Raw genomic sequence first — 15805 nt, 5'->3', positions numbered from 1 at the left:
TTTTAAATCAGTTCCTTTCACCGTGAGACCCTGAGAGTAGGTCTACTACACTTGGAACCTGTCCGTTTCCTAGCAACGAAACTGTTTCGCTGTTAACGGTAGGAAGAGGGTACGGCCAGAATAGAGGGCTCTGAGTACAACCTGGAAGCTTTCGCATTTTCTTCTTTTTTGTGTGCATGTGTGTGTTTTTCTCCCGTGCTTTCTTATCTCATTGTAAAGACACGCGTCTTCGTCTTTACGTCAGCACCGTGTAACTCTCTGTTTATATACAACATGTGTGAATGAGCGTGAGACACCGAGCCCCTTAAACAAAACTTGTTTCTGCTGCCCTCTGCAGCTGTAACGAATTAATATTTTCATTTGTCAGCTATACATAATCTGCGGTGGGTCCTTCTGTGAAAAAATCAATTACGAATCAGCATATTTAATAAACTATGCAAAACCTTTTCCCCCATTCTTTTCTGATCAGTTCCTATAACTTCATTAGTACAAAAGACAGACGCATGGAATTTATCAGGGCCAAAAAACATATCAAAGCGCCGTTAAAAACAGCAGACAAATCCTTTTTACACCGTCTCCACGTATCTTTCCATCTAAAACAGCAATCATGTAATATATTCATATAATGTGATATCATAGTTTAGATTGCAAAAAACTGCACCATTATAATGTCTATGACACAGAGTAAGAGAAACAGTGCCCTAAATGTTTTATCTGTTTTCTTATAATTCACTGGAGCTTTCCAGACTTTTATGACCACGTGGAATAGATGGCTGGTCAAACTTTATCACAGCCAGTGATTCAATCAGAGGTGTACAACACATGAGCAACATGTGAGAGCATGGATAGGACCACCAGGAATGTAACATTTACTCATATACTTTACTTAGGTTCAATGTATTTGTAATATTTATTTTTGTCTGTATATATTTTTTAGTATTCTCATACTATGTTACTTTTTTTATTCAACTATATTTTGAATGCGCTATAGTATTTATTTGACAGCTTTAGCTACTTATTATTGTAGATCAAGCCACAGAACACTATCGGTGAAATATGTTCAAAAACATATAGACATAAAAATGTCTGAATATGTTTACTTAAGGTACTTTAATTATATTTTGATTGTTCAACCTTTTCACTGTTAAGTTATTTAAGGTAGGATTATATGTTTTAAATGAGTTAAAAATCAAAATACTTTCTTCCACTTTGCCAATGTGCAATAGATGACTATATTTAAATTCTTGGGCAGTTCCTAATAATTTCACAAAAAATGTGTAATAGGCCTCAATTTTCATAAACCTGAAATTATGTTTTTGACATCACTTTTCTATTTCTGATTGATTTGTTTTTTTATTAATTGTTCTGGTTTTCCTGCTATATTCTTGATTCCCCTTTGGCCTCCATGTAAAAAATCCTGGAAACGGCTTCAACTGGGGATGAACAACTCAGAACAACGCCTGGTACCTTCAACGAGCAATTAAATCTGATTGGCACATTAATGCATATTGCTGTCAAATGAGTTTCTTTTGATTTTGCTACCTCCAGTGATGCTTTCTCAGTAATAAGAAAATAATGTCACCCCACACAGTCCATTTACTACACCTTTCAGCACATTGTTTTTTTCTCAACCCTTTGATGGCTTCAAGGTGCAAATGTGAGCATATTCAATATCTAGCTCACGTTACAGAAGAGGACCAACCATAAATGGAGTAATTTTTTTTTTTGCAGGTAATTTCAAAGTTCAACAAACATCAGCACACACACAACTCAAGCAGTGCATCACAAAATGTATCTAATAGCTAATGTACAGTTGCTTTATTTCCCAGGGCGAGAAAAAACATCGGTGTGCAACACAGAGGTAGTGAAAAATGTAAGAAAGAGGACAGGAGAGGAAGATGAGAGCGTTTTTTCAAAAGTAGGTAAGTAATGCTTATTTATAAAGCACCTTTCATGTGCTCAAAAAGCATTTTACACAAATTAGAGTAAAATAAATGACAAAATGAAATTCTGTAAAAAATAAATCAAAAAAAGTTAAGATACAGAATAAATTGAAAATAAGAAAATTTTTCCAGTTTTATAAACTGGAAATTTAAATCTTGCATTAATGTCCAAATTTATTTCTAATCAGAGTTCTTCAGTCAGATGTTGGATCAGTACATGATGTGTTAAGTTACATCAAGTAAAACAGAAAACACAGTAGCAACACAGATCAGCTGATCACAGCCTGTACATTAAGAAAAATCTACTGCAGCTCACAAAAGAAATTCATATGTGACTTGTTTTTACGTAATTCACATCCCCACACTGCACTGCAACACCTGATTTAACTACAAAACTCCACTTAGCCCCTGGTTTTAGCATATAGAAGGTCACATGTTTACCTACATTTTTATACCAAGCATACAATGAAGGACTTAATTTATACTAAAGTTATTATACATTTAAAAAAATAAACTGGGTAGAAACTTTATTCCATTTTGGCTGCTTTGAAATGTCTCTGTTATCAGCTGATTAGATGACCCATCAATTCCTGGTTATTGCTGATGAAATTCAAAAGTGTTTAATAAGTGGCCAGTATTAGTTAAAATAGTCAGTAATATGACATGGTATTATGATATTACATTTTTTAGTCACTTGAACAAGAAAAGAAACTGTTGAATCTAAGTTGTTGAAGGAATAACATATTAATAGACTGATTAACATCAGCCCTTACAACAACAGCAACGTCATTCCCAGTAATGTGAGTCACTTTCTATTTATTGTGTTTTTAATAAGATTACAGAAAATGACAAATTAACCAGTAGCAATATTTTTAAAAAAAAAGTATTTTACAGACATGTGCAACATGTCAGTGATGTAAATATATAATATATTAACATAATAAAGAGAAAGAAAGAAAACGTGAGAAAGCATCCTGATCAATGATTTAATGTTTTTCTACTTACTAATGGCACCCGTTATATCTTAATTTCCCTTAAAAGAGCAACCTGTAACCAAAACACTCATAAAAAGACTTATCAGGAAAAAGTTAAATAAAAGAAGATAAAACCAGCAAAAATGACTCAAACACCACGTGCTAGATGTCACAGATTTAAGGAGAATGTAAGTCTGAAGCATATCTTACAGTCTTATACTCGTACCAAAGCCCCACACACTGAATGCAGGGTAGAGTGGCTCTTTAAATGTGGTCTGGATCTTGTGCAAAAGACGCATGCCATCAGAGACACTGTAAAATGCCAGTGTTCCTGCTGCATGGTCCAGGTACACGCCAATACGAGAAGACACCGGAGCTGTGATGTCTGTGCTTTTGTTGTTGTGCACAAAAGAGAATTTGGAGTCAGAGCAGTACAGACTCCAGGACTTGTCATTCCAGCCCAAGCTGCATTCATTGGCATTCCCTTTACGACGGATTCCTCTGTAGGTAACAGCCACATCTATCTCTGTTCCCTTCCAGTCCACCTCCCAGTAGCAACGAGTCCCAATCACACTATCCCTGCACAACACCTGGAAGAGAAAGGATGAAATGAAAGCTTAGAAGGCATGATTTCACAAACTATAGAAATTACTTTTTTCCCCTAATAATTTGATCAACACTCTCTTTCATCCTGTTTAATGTGAAACCTCACCTGCTGCCAGTGGTCAAATCGGTCAGGGTGGTCAGGGTAGTTCTTGGGTTCATTCTTCATCGTGGCAGCTCTGTTACCCTCAGACAAGTGAAGGTTGGGGTGAACAGTGTTGACATCCAGAATCAGCTGACCAGCATCTGAACACAGCAGAAAAACAAGTCAAAAACTCTGGAAAAGGCAAAGTAAAGTTCGCCAGAGTCTCTGTTTTAAAACAGCTAACTAAAGAGGACCATGGAGAGTATCCTCACCAGCTGTGCCACCATGTGCAGCTACCTGAACAGAGCTCTCAATCCTGGATAACATCTATGCTAGCTATCTGACAAAGAGGGCCAGCAGTATTTTCAAAGTCCTACCACACCCTTGACACTCCCTGTGGATAGTTCAGGACAATACATCATCACAGTAACTGACTGAGGAACAGCTTTTTTCCCTGGACTCCATCTTACTCCTCCTTGCCACGTCAAAGCACAGTTTCAAAGACCTATAAGCGGTGACACACACACACAGAGCACTACACACACCAGTTCATCAGGTCTGTAACATATGTTGATATACCGGCCTTTGTCCTCAGATACTGTTAGAGTATGAAAACTTCAAAACCTCCTGCTATACTTTAGAAATATTACGATTTTTAGCTCATATATAGAATGTTTCACTACATATAATCTAATTATTCTTTCCTATTTTTCATATATTTGCATCTATTGTTTGTTATATCTCTATGAGAGATAAGTGCCTGAGTATGGTAACAATTGTGATTATACCTTTAAAAAAGGTTTCTAGCTCCCATGAATCAGCTCATTCAAAGGTTTTTATAGGTGCCATAAAAGCAGGAACACCTGTATTTACTTAAGTAACTTTGCTTCCTTATGTTTCACCAAACCAGTTCTGCCACCAGCATACCTCCCACTGCAAGTTTCGGTCATTTCACACACAGAGCTGCATATCCATGCATGAAACAGTAACTGGAGCTATTTAACATTAGATAATAATACAAAATGTGCTTCCCATGACAGTATGTAAGTAGGATTTTCTGTAAATGCAATGCTGGTGCTGAAGGTTTACAGATAGGCTGAAGGAAAGTTACAAAAATGAATCCGGTAACTCACATCTCAAGAAATCTTCTCTTGCTCTTGGTTCTTCTCTTATCTTTGGTTCCTCCCTCAGAACGGATTCTCTTCTTGACTTTCTTTCTTCATTTTCTTCTGTGATGTGGACTTCCTTCACTGTGAAGGTAAATTAAAAATGCACATACACAACAGCAGATTAAGAAACAACAGAAAAAAGCACATATCATCCGCGCTATCTGAGATGAAAAAAGGCAAGTCTGTTCACCTGCTCCTGAGATTTTGCTCATTTCAACTTTGCTGACTTCTTCCACTTGTAATTTCAGTGCAGAGATGGCTCTCTTGGTAGCATCAAAGGAGTAATAGGGTGCGACTCTGATTTTGTTGAGATCTTCATATCCCGAGGGGCCTGACAGGGACTGCCAACTCTGGCGGGAAAAAAAAGAAGAAGAAGAAGACACATGAGACATAATAGACAGTGAATATTTTTACTCTTTTCTCCAAAGACCCCTGACTTTCGCACCATATGTTATCTTGGTTGGGGTCGCCAGCCTCACCTGTAGGAAGTGTATGTGATCATCAGTGTGTGAAAGCAACTCCAGGTCATTGTGCTTCTTCTTCAGCAGAGTAATCTCCTCTTCTAAACGATCCAGCAGTGTTTCGGCCTGGGTCACGGTGGTCCTTTCGTGGGTGCGGATCATTTCCTTGACTTCAATATACTTTCTCTCGATGGAAAGCAGAAGCTCAGTGAATATGCGCTCGTTTTCCTCTAAGACTGTTTGAGCAGAATGCTGGTGAGATACAAAGGAGAGGAAGATTTTTTCACGTCATGATTTAAAAACGGTTACTTTTAAAAAGAATATTTTAATTGTTATAGTTAGATTAGTGTGACTTGCACGAGGCAACTTTCTGACTTACTTTAAGTGATTCGACAGCCTGTCGGAGGTCTTGCCACTTTTTAACCCTCTGATCAATCCTTTGTTGAGATTTGTGCAGCGTAACACTAAGTTGTTTCTATAGCAGCAAAGACAAGAAAGAAGCCATCACTAGTCATTAGTGGATTGTCGATAACTTATTTGCTGTGTTCACAGTGTTGCTTTCGCCACTTACTTGTTTCTCAGTCCTCTCAGTGCCAGCCGGGACGATGTCATGGTGTTTGTGTTCATCCATCATGCACAAAACGCACACAGATGTCTCATCAGTGCGACAGAAAGCCTCCAGCAGCTTGTCATGCTGTGCGCAGAGCTTCTCTCTCATCTGACCCGTAGCTTTGACCAGCTTGTGCTTCATCAGGGTAGGGTAGTTGTAGTGAGACTGGACGTGAGTCTCACAGTAGGATGCCAGGCACACCAAGCAGGACTTCTCAGCTTTCTGCTTCTTTGTTGTGCAGAAGTCGCACAGGACGTCCCCGCTCCTGGCCAGGGTCCTGGCTTGGCTGCGACTGTTGGGTCGACGAGATTTATCCAAGCTGGTGTATCTGTCCAAATCCAGGCTCCCGCTGTGTGACATTTTCTTACCAGGAGATAAAAAAATATATTTAGAAAAAAAAAAACAATCCACAGGTGATTAAAGTTCAGCGGCTGTGTGAAGTTTTTAGGAAATCTGATGAGATGAGCAGCTAAAGAAAAGACTTGACTGAAAGTAAGCAGCGCAAGGAATCTACGAGGAGCTCCTGAAGTTGATCGCTACACTGAAACTGCGTGACAAAAGCTGTGAGTAACAGAATGTCTGCTATGTAATACGCTCTCTTTGTAAAACCAGTATTCCTAGTTGGACTTTAAATAATCAAAGAATGGGTGGTGCCTGAAATAAAGACAAGTGAGACAGAGAAAAGGAAATAAAAAAAGGACTACTTACTGATGAACTTAATAACTAAATATCATAAAAGTGTCAGAATTACTAGCTAGACTGTTGAAGAATTCATTTGTTATGGTTGTGTTTTATAGACCTCTATATGTAACCATACTTAATGCCACTCTCACTAACAGAACATTCATCAACAATGTGAAGGGGAAAACAGCATCATCTTGTGGGATTCCTTCTTTACTACACCAAATCTACATAGCTTACACCTTTAAAGACGTGTGCATTGTGAAAATATAATAGAAGCATCTAGACTGCTGTGCCAGTAGTTGATAATTCCCCCCAAAGCTGATGGATTTCCATTAAAAAAAAAGACTAGTGTCATACAAAAAACCAAAAAGTCATTTTGATTTTTTTAACCCTTTGTCATCTTTCTGCATTTTTTGAGTGACAGGTATACAGTGTAGTCTCACATCTCCTACAGTTTGCAAGAAGGTGTTCGCTTTGATATTTTCCCTACAGAATTTTGCGCTAATATTCAGGCTAAATTTGCCTAACAACTCCCCCACCCATCATCTTTTCACTGTGACAAACTAATTCAGTATGTTTTAAGCAAATATTTGTAAATGTAGAAGTTAGCAAATTGAACATTCAAATAAGAATTATAATCATTTAGGAATATGTTGGCAATAACAGTTGTAATCAGTGACAGAATACATACAATCATTTCTATGTAAAAGTCCAAAAGGGGTCATTGGTGACTATTATATACAGATGACTTAAAGAACCTTGCTGACCTGATGATGATGTTTATATTATATTAACCTTTTAAACTTCTCCATTTCATTTTTGTTTGTTTGATTGATTTTATCTTTGATTTTCTAATTAATTATTATTTTCAGACATTTTTATGGGGAAAAGGATTTTGTCCTGACTCATCTCTCTAGATTAGTTTTTTTTCTTTGTCACTTTATGCATCAAATATCTGCCTGAAGTCTTGCTACTTTATGTCTGTTGCAATGATTGGCTGCAAAAAATTACAATGAAATGTTAATAAAACCCATAAGAAAGTAATAATAATTTACTCATTTAGTTATTAGTAATTTAGTTATTGTAATTACTACAGCTGTACACATCACCTGTATTGAAAATTAGTGCCACCACAGTTCTTCTCCATTCCTCAGACATCCTCTTACTCTCCAATACTGTGCAAAACAGTCTGTTTACAAAGTCCACCACCCTCTCTCATGTACACCTCCGTACCTCCACAGGTAAGTCATCTGGACCAACTGCCTTTAAACTCTTCTTTCTCTTCATAGCTGCCCGCTCTTCCCCCTGTATTATGTCCTGATTATGTTTTTGAGTGAATATGATCACCTACAAAGAAGCTATTACAGCCCTAACTGGTAGACCGAGTATTATGAGCAGATATCGTCCAGACACAGATGTATCTGCATTTTCTTGCTTTCAGTCCAACACCTGCCCTCATTTTGGACGGTTGACTGGCATAGTAGCATTCAATCAGTGCTATATTATCAGTGTAACAGTAGCCTTTTTCTCATTAGTTTGCAGTGGTTCTTCTGACCTTGTTAGTTATGTGTCCCTTGCTTGTGCCCTGAGGGAATTTAGGATAATTGAGGATCTACTCTGGGGACCTTTACTGGATACATGCCCTGACCAGTATTTGGTCTCCAACCTGTTGTTCCAGAGACTGTAAAGCTGCCACTACACTATCCACATAATATGGTTACAAAGCAGGGACCAGGAACTGAAGGAACAACTGGAGCAGATGTGGATTTTATGGAAGGAGCTGGAAACTGGAAAAGTGGCTGCAGCAGATTCCAGCATCTGTCCAAAGGAGTGCAGTGCTAGGAACAGCTAATATACTTGGCCAATGGTAAAGGCCCTGAGCTTGAGGACCACACAAATACAGCTTTATATATTCAATTATTTATTTAGGCTTAAAAAAAAATATTTTGAATTTAGATTTATTGCACGTTTTTTTGCCATGTTGGAGTATTTTTTTCACATCATATTTTATTTTATTGATCTGTATTGTCATAGCTTGCCTTTTTTGGGGGGGGGGGGGAGAAACAGGAACATTAGCGGGTGAACTGATATAAACCTCATATTCAACTTTGTTACAATACAGTAAAATAACGTCAGAGCCACTGTTATGGATAAACACTGCAAACTAAAAACCGTAAAGGAAATCTCCAGGCTTGTGTCTGTGGTGCATTGTCGACTCCCAGCCTGTAGGGGGTGATTGTGGTTTCCGTGCTGCGTTGAAAGGACAATGGTTGCTTTCGCTAAAGTGCGTCGGTTGTCCAACGTTGGCGCCAGATGAGCTGTGGCGCCAGCTACACACACAGGCATAGAGAAAGAAAGAGAGAGAGAGGGCTAGAGAGGGAGGAAGATACTGAGCAGTCTACCCAGGCTTACTACATACAGTTTGCAACGCTTCTCTCTTTTTAAAATTCTCTTTTCAGCAGTCACAAAGTAAGCGGACAGAAAGGTGGGTGCGGGCCTGCAAGAATTTACACGTTTAAACAGCCGTGATCCTTTATTCCTAATGATGTGTTATATCGTTTAAATTCAGCATACTCTGGCATCAATAGCAGCAACGGCAGAGAGGCATAGAGGGTCGTTTGTGTTCAGCTTAATATATCATCGTAGTTTTTATCGTTATTGTAGTCAGCGGTGTGTCTTGTGCGCCTCGGGTTCTGAACTTTGAGATGGAAAAATACAGGCCCGGGCTGGCACTGCTTGTGACATTATGTGCTGCTAGAACAGCAGGCAAGCACAGCAACACACTGGTATAAAAGACTATTTCAGGTTCGATTCCTATCCGGGCTATTTTTTGATTGCTGTTTGCGATTGCTGCAGACTCAACTCGTCTGTATTTCTTTCTATTTGCTTGCAGTTTGTCTTTGCATGCGAAACCACACTTAAACATGGTCGGATGGGCGGTTTAGTAAAGCTTCCGCTCCAGTGTTTTACTATCTACAGGCTATAGAACTAAACTGGAGTGTAGGCTCTAACTGTGTTAGCAGACTGGATTAGCTGGGGGTTAGCTTGGCATCGTGGCTATCTAGCCAGCACGCTAATAATGTCTCGGCTGGATAGCTGCTAACATCAGCAAGGCCGCCATTGGAGTCGTGCGTGCGGTTTGTCGACTGCTGCCGCAGTGAAGGAGTGCTTCGGGTTTGTAGCCAAGACTCATCGTGTCCTTTCAAGTAGCGATTAAACGGCTTTTCTTGGTTGTTTTTGTCCGTATAATTCATTTCAAGCTGCATATGGTGGCGGATTTGTGTTTCGAGAAGTTCTTGTCTGCGTAAAAGACGTCCTTTCCCGGGCTTTTCGCACACCGTTTCGGGCTTTCATGGTTAGCCATCTTTGTTTCAGCTAGCCCACTCCTGACTTGAAATCACGGTGTGGCGCTTAGCGTGCTAACCAACTCGTCGTCGGCGTTGGTGTTGTGCGATAACGTTACTAGCGCTCAAACTATGATTTATGGTTGTCTCTGTGGTTTCCTGAGCACTCTTGGTTAATCTTTGTGAGCATAGCGCTGTCGAGATCGCTCTGATTTTAATGTTTAGAATGGCGGAAGCTAGTGCAGCTACCATTAGCAAGCGGCAGCCATCTTAGGCGAGTGTGTAATCTTGGCTAGCCTGGAAGTGCTGGTGTGGCACAACAAGATGGCCTGTTAATACTCGCACAAGGAGAATTTCCGCGTCGGTCGTTGTCATAAATTGCACTTGAGCGCAAAATTCAGTGCTGGTTTGGTGTAAGTATTTCGCTGTTTATGGACTTCTCACTACAATTACTCTGGTGAGGTTTTCCTTGAAGCTAGTTAGCTGGCTAAATCGTGAACACATTAGCAGCTAACACAATGCTGTTTTATCGTTAACCAGTCTCCCATCGACCGTAGCCAGCTAACTAGCGGCTATATTGGCTATTTGTAGCTTATTTGGAAGGCTAGCAACCAGCAGTTAAACGTTTAATAACAAAACCCTGCTGTTTAGATGTCCCGTTCTTATTTCGAGATGTATTCAGTTATGACTCATAATGAACTGCGCAGATAAGCGACAAGTGTAGGACAGCCAAGTTTTTTGCTTGCGGATTAAGATAGAATTGCGAGTCTGATTATGATGTTCAGTTGGGTTTTAACATTTGTTAGCTGAGGAAGTCTACGCTAACTTGGCTAGCAAATTGTTGGTAAACCTTTCTTAGTAGTATTTGAAAGTATCAGGTTATGTGAGATGAGGAGTGCAGGCATGAAAACATTATAATACTCCTGTCCCACCACTTTATTCATGCACAGTTTCTGAGCATAATGCTAAAGATTGAGCCGTTTTAAAACCTATTACCTTAGGCCAGTGGTTGTATAGTACAGTATACAAATACACTTAAATCCAATTGTGGCCCCTCTTGTCTTGCCGATCATCTGTTAAACAAACGAGTCACCATCGTTTGTTTGTGCTGCTTTTTGTGTTTGTGGAGGTCATGACTGTATATCCTGGACATACACAGTGATCTTTACCTGGAGACTAGGTGGCAAAATTATGTTCACCAAGATTTTCTTTTGCTTACCTTGTCTAACTAGATTAAACCTGACTGTTGGCGTGAAAACTGTCTTATTTAACTTATAATTTGGAGAGGCTGTGTATGTTTGATTCAGTATTAAATCTTTTTTTTTGGTATGGCTTTAAATCCTCCCAATGATGGATCCATCAATTTTCTTCCACTTATCCAATGTAAACTGTGCAACTGTAACAGAAAACACGTTTTTGTAAAAGGGACAGAACTGAACAGTGGTCATACTTTCACACTTCCCATGTTATTGCCATGTGCTTGTAATAAATGGATGAACTATTCACTTTACTCTTGTTTTATTTGTTAAATAATAGATCTGATGTCTGCTCATAGTGTACACGTCTTGCTCAACAATTAATACTTAGAGTATACTTATTAGTGAGTGCTGATATTCTGTTTATTCAATTATCCTGTTTTTTCAGAAATGACTCTACTATGTTGGCTGAAACTGGGCTAGTGCTGTGTAATTAACAGAATTTTAGTGTCAGTTACTGTTTTGGATTTCAGTTGTTATTATGAAAACGAGGTAATCGAGGTCAAACTTCATGTTTTGATTAATAATATTGCTCTAATTTTGTCTTTCAGTCCAACTTTTGGTGCTCCCTGAAAGCCCAAAAGTTTCCAGAAAACCCACCATTTTAAGGACTCCGTTTTCAAGTTCAGCAAATCTACAATTTTACCAAAGTTAGTAAACTTTGCCATGATCTGTCAGCAAGACTTAGACTCCTACTTAAAATTTCATTACATTTATAAGTGACAGTCAAGCAAAAGTTTTTCTTTACCAAATGCTTTTGGCTGTGAACAGTTATCTAAAATTGTTTATTTTCCACTCTCACAGGTCTGCTTGACAACAAGAGCAACAGCGCGGCACAACACAAGACAAAGGTCTATCCCCCCGATTCTTTAGTAGGTCATCATCCGGCAAGAAAACGGAGGTCGTGGGGTTGGAGTGTGTTCTCATGGCCGAGTCAGAGACTGAATGTGACACACCCGGCCTTGACACACTTGGGTCGGAGTGTGTCATAGCCCACAGCCATGTCGACCTTCACTATGGAGCAGAAACTGAGATTATGACAGAAGAAAAGCGTGGATTAGAGCTGGAAATCCACGGTTCAGACTTAAAGATCCAGGGACTGGGGACAGAGCTCGGAGCTGTAGCGTGTGTGGATGCAATTGTAGCCGAGACAGACCATGATTACATTAAAGTGGAACATGGTGACATGCACTGTTTCACTGGAGCTGAAATCAAGACGACGGGAAACGAGGCTCTGCTGGGAGAGGTGCTGCTTAAGACGGAAAGTGAACATGTGGTAAAAGTGGAGTCTGACCATGGCGGGGAGCTGACAGTTGAGTCTGAAAACGGTGTAATCATACATGAAGCCCATGGCCTGCAGTGCAACGAGTGCGGGGAAATTTTTGGCAGCATAGCTGATCTTCACCAGCACTTTGAGATCCACAAGGACCTCAACCCTTACATCTGTGTCCACTGTGGTGAGAGCTTTGCTGTAGAGGCCAGTCTCAAGCAGCATATGAAGATTCACATGAAAGAGAAGCCCTATGTCTCCCCAGGAGTTGAGATGATGGGCAAAGATGTTATTGATGCCTTCAGCCTTAAGTCTCATCAGATGATTCATTTGCCAGACAAGCCCCACAGATGCTCAGAGTGTGGTAAGAGCTTTGCAGCTGCAATCACCCTAAGGGAACACATGAAGATGCATTCAGAGGACAAACCCTACAAGTGCACTCAGTGTCGGAAGAGCTTTGTCCGCAGAAGGCATCTGAAAAAACACCAGGAGGTGCACGCACGTGAGAAGCCATATACCTGTGGGCAGTGTGGCAAAGGCTTTGCTACATCTTCAAACCTGAAGCAGCACCAGAAGACCCATGCTGCGGTCGTGCTTGGAGACAAACCCCACCGATGTGCACAGTGCGGGAAGTGTTTTGCTGCAGCCGCCACTCTGAGAGAGCACCAGAGGATCCACTCGGGCGAGAAGCCGTACAAATGCAACATGTGCAGGAAGAGTTTTGTCCGCAAACGTCATCTGAAGAAGCACCAGCAAGTCCATGCCGGAGGCAAGCCCTACACCTGCAGACACTGCAACAAGGGCTTTAATCACTCCTCTTCACTCTCCCGCCATCACAAGACACACCTGCAGAATCCAGTGTTTTCTCCACCTCAGCCTGGGAAACCCATGACCTACGGCACTCCCCCAAAGCAGAGAGTGCACCAGCAGGGAGAGAAGCCCTACATGTGTCACCACTGTGATAAGGGCTTCAATCATTCCTCTTCCTTGTCGCGGCACCAAAGAGTCCACTCTGAGGGAAAGAGCTACACCTGTGCTCACTGTGGCAAAAGATTCAATCACTCCTCCTCGCTTGCAAGGCATCAGAGAGTTCACTTGGAGAACAAGCAACAACAGCAGCAGCCGCAACCACCACAGGCACAACAGCAGCAGTACACCACCATCCCCACAGGGAAGGGATTCCCCAACAATACCTTCCCAAAGCAGCGCATCCTGACGGTTGAAAAGCCATACAGATGCTCCCAATGTGGAAAAGGCTTTAACCATTCTTCTTCCCTCTCCAGACATCATAGGATCCACGTAGACCAGTGAGCACCCTTTTCCCACCCTCACATGTGGTCCCATGCAACGCGGCTCCCCCGCTCCCAAGAAACCCTCCCTTATCCTCATTTATGTTCTACCAATGTTCTCTTCATTGATATTACCACATGACAGGAAATGCCAGACCCAGCTTCTATAGACAGGAGAGGTCAGGTAAGCACATGACGCTGAAGTGGAGCAGCTGAGAATGGATGGACAGTAACACACAAGTCTTCAGAAGGACGCGGCTTGGCCTGAAAGACTGTGCAACCTATAATTCAGAGCTGAACCCGGGGCTTTGTGCTCAGTTTAAAGAGGGTATAATAATAGATTCTTGAAGAAGTCTATTCTTGTTTGTGATTATGCTTCACATGCTCCAGGACCTCTTTTCGAACACTTTTAAAGAAAACAAAATGTGATTTGAAGATCTACATGATAAATTTGTTACCTGGGGGAGCGGTGGGGGGGAAATGTGTTTCGCCCACTGGATGGTTTTTCAGTCATGCACCTTCAGGTGGGCAAATAAGCTTTTCAGCTGCAACTTTATCCAAGGTTACCGACACAATTGGTGAACGAGAACTGTTTCGATTTAAATCGCTATTTCGTTTTCTCTCACGCAACCCATGTGAAGCAAATATCAGAAATCCAATGTAAATAATATTGATTTTCTTTTATATATATATATGTATAGGTGACTAGTGTGATGTTCCAAAAGATTACATTTTTGATAGTAAGCTCCACTTTGTCTCCACTTTTTTTTTTTCTTTTATGACTTTTTTTTTTTTTTTAAAGTGCTGGAGATCAAATTGTTGCAGGTGTTCAGTTGCAGCTTGTTCTTGACATTGGGCTCCACCAGACTTGAGCCATCCTGTATATTTATAAGGTTGTTATTTTGTATGTCTATGATGAGTTGGCGTTGCTGCATAGACTGTACAGAGAGCAATACTGGCTGGCTGACACACTGTCTATTATGACCTGCGGTTTAGCCATAAAGAAATGCATAATAGAAAATAAAAACCTAATGGGTAGCATATTCCAACATGAGCCGTGTCCTAATTATTTACCGTGCGGTTTCCTCTGTACCCAAGCACCAAATGTACATTAAATGCAACATCACACTTTATTCCTTTGGAGACTAATTCAATTACCTGTGTATAGCATATAGGTAACTCTTACTCATGTTGATCTGCGAACTATCACAATTTGATCTAAATGGAGAGAGAAAAAAGATTGTGTATACTAAAAGACTACATGAGAAAATCTCACTTTTACAAGATTTTCCAATGTCCAACGGATAGCGCTCTATTTACTGTTCTGTGTAAAATATCTTTTACAAACTGATGTATTTTTTTAGATACGGCTTGGGCTATATGAAAGGGAATGAGAGAGATACAGTTTTTATCAGAGTGAACATTTTGGTGAGCAATATTCTTTTTATTTCAATAACAGTTGTGCTTCACTGTAGCATAGGTTTCTTCCTTGTGTTAGATAGGTGCCTTATTGCATGCTATGTAGAAATGTATGCCGAGCTGTTGAGAAAAAAAAGTTAGGGGTTCCAGGAGTCTTTTGTTCTTATTCATACTAACTTTACCCTACATTTTAATTTGATGTCACTGATACCTATTTTTTTGCTTTTTTTTGCTTTTGTGTATATTACCATGTGTTTACACTGTTACTACCATATTGTCTATTTTTTGCCCCTTCATTTTTGTCAATGGCCTCACTGTAGAGAGAAAACATGTAAAAGATCCATATAGACTTCTCTTAAGGGCAAATCCTGTAACACCTCTTCCCAGTTTCTGAGTGGCACATATATGGATAAATAAAGGTTGTTGACTACCTTGTGGTGTTCAGTCAATGGAGTACAGAGATTTATGACAAAGTCCATTATTTTCTAGATGGATGCCATATTGCTGACACACAACTGGTGGGTTATGTGGGTTAATGTGTTGGCATGTTTACCTCAAGACAAGGTTGCCGTTGCATTTCCACAGTGTCTCCACATGGTGTCACTCTTTCTCCTTGAAACATCTTCAAGAACAGGGAGATTCCGGCTGCGAAGCAGGTCCTGGTCTTCAGTTTAACATCTGTTTAAATAGTAGTTTTA

The 15805-nt window shown here is 40.2% G+C and overlaps 2 protein-coding genes across 4 annotated transcripts; one reads left to right on the top strand and one right to left on the bottom strand.

The window, feature by feature from the left end:
- Positions 1 to 1792: 1792 nt before the first annotated feature.
- Positions 1793 to 6424, bottom strand: ftr14l (finTRIM family, member 14-like). Its single transcript, XM_040001068.1, has 7 exons — positions 5807 to 6424; positions 5615 to 5710; positions 5254 to 5487; positions 4965 to 5124; positions 4739 to 4855; positions 3630 to 3766; positions 1793 to 3507 (listed from the first exon to the last, which is right to left on the bottom strand). Exons 1-7 carry the CDS (start codon positions 6203 to 6205, stop codon positions 3124 to 3126), a joined length of 1527 nt encoding a protein of 508 aa, XP_039857002.1. The 5' UTR covers positions 6206 to 6424; the 3' UTR covers positions 1793 to 3123.
- A 2385-nt stretch (positions 6425 to 8809) lies between these two features.
- On the top strand, positions 8810 to 15539 carry si:ch211-198a12.6 (uncharacterized protein LOC563253 homolog). 3 transcript variants are annotated; one of them, XM_040001065.1, is made up of 3 exons: positions 8810 to 9014; positions 11681 to 11779; positions 11934 to 15539. In XM_040001065.1, the coding sequence occupies exon 3, from the start codon at positions 12055 to 12057 to the stop codon at positions 13708 to 13710; it is 1656 nt and encodes a 551-aa protein (XP_039856999.1). In that variant the 5' UTR covers positions 8810 to 9014; positions 11681 to 11779; positions 11934 to 12054; the 3' UTR covers positions 13711 to 15539. The 3 variants fall into 3 exon arrangements, with proteins under 3 accessions (XP_039856999.1, XP_039857001.1, XP_039857000.1); XM_040001067.1 differs by lacking the exon at positions 8810 to 9014 and adding an exon at positions 9350 to 9703; XM_040001066.1 differs by lacking the exon at positions 8810 to 9014 and adding an exon at positions 9717 to 10286.
- The last annotated feature ends 266 nt before the right edge of the window (positions 15540 to 15805 follow it).

This window comes from Simochromis diagramma, unplaced genomic scaffold (genome assembly GCF_900408965.1).
Source record: "Simochromis diagramma unplaced genomic scaffold, fSimDia1.1 OVJJ01000421.1, whole genome shotgun sequence".
Classification (NCBI taxonomy): Eukaryota; Metazoa; Chordata; class Actinopteri; order Cichliformes; family Cichlidae; genus Simochromis; species Simochromis diagramma.
The sequence above is the reverse complement of the archived record's forward strand: the minus strand, read 5'-3'. Positions and strand labels throughout refer to the sequence as shown.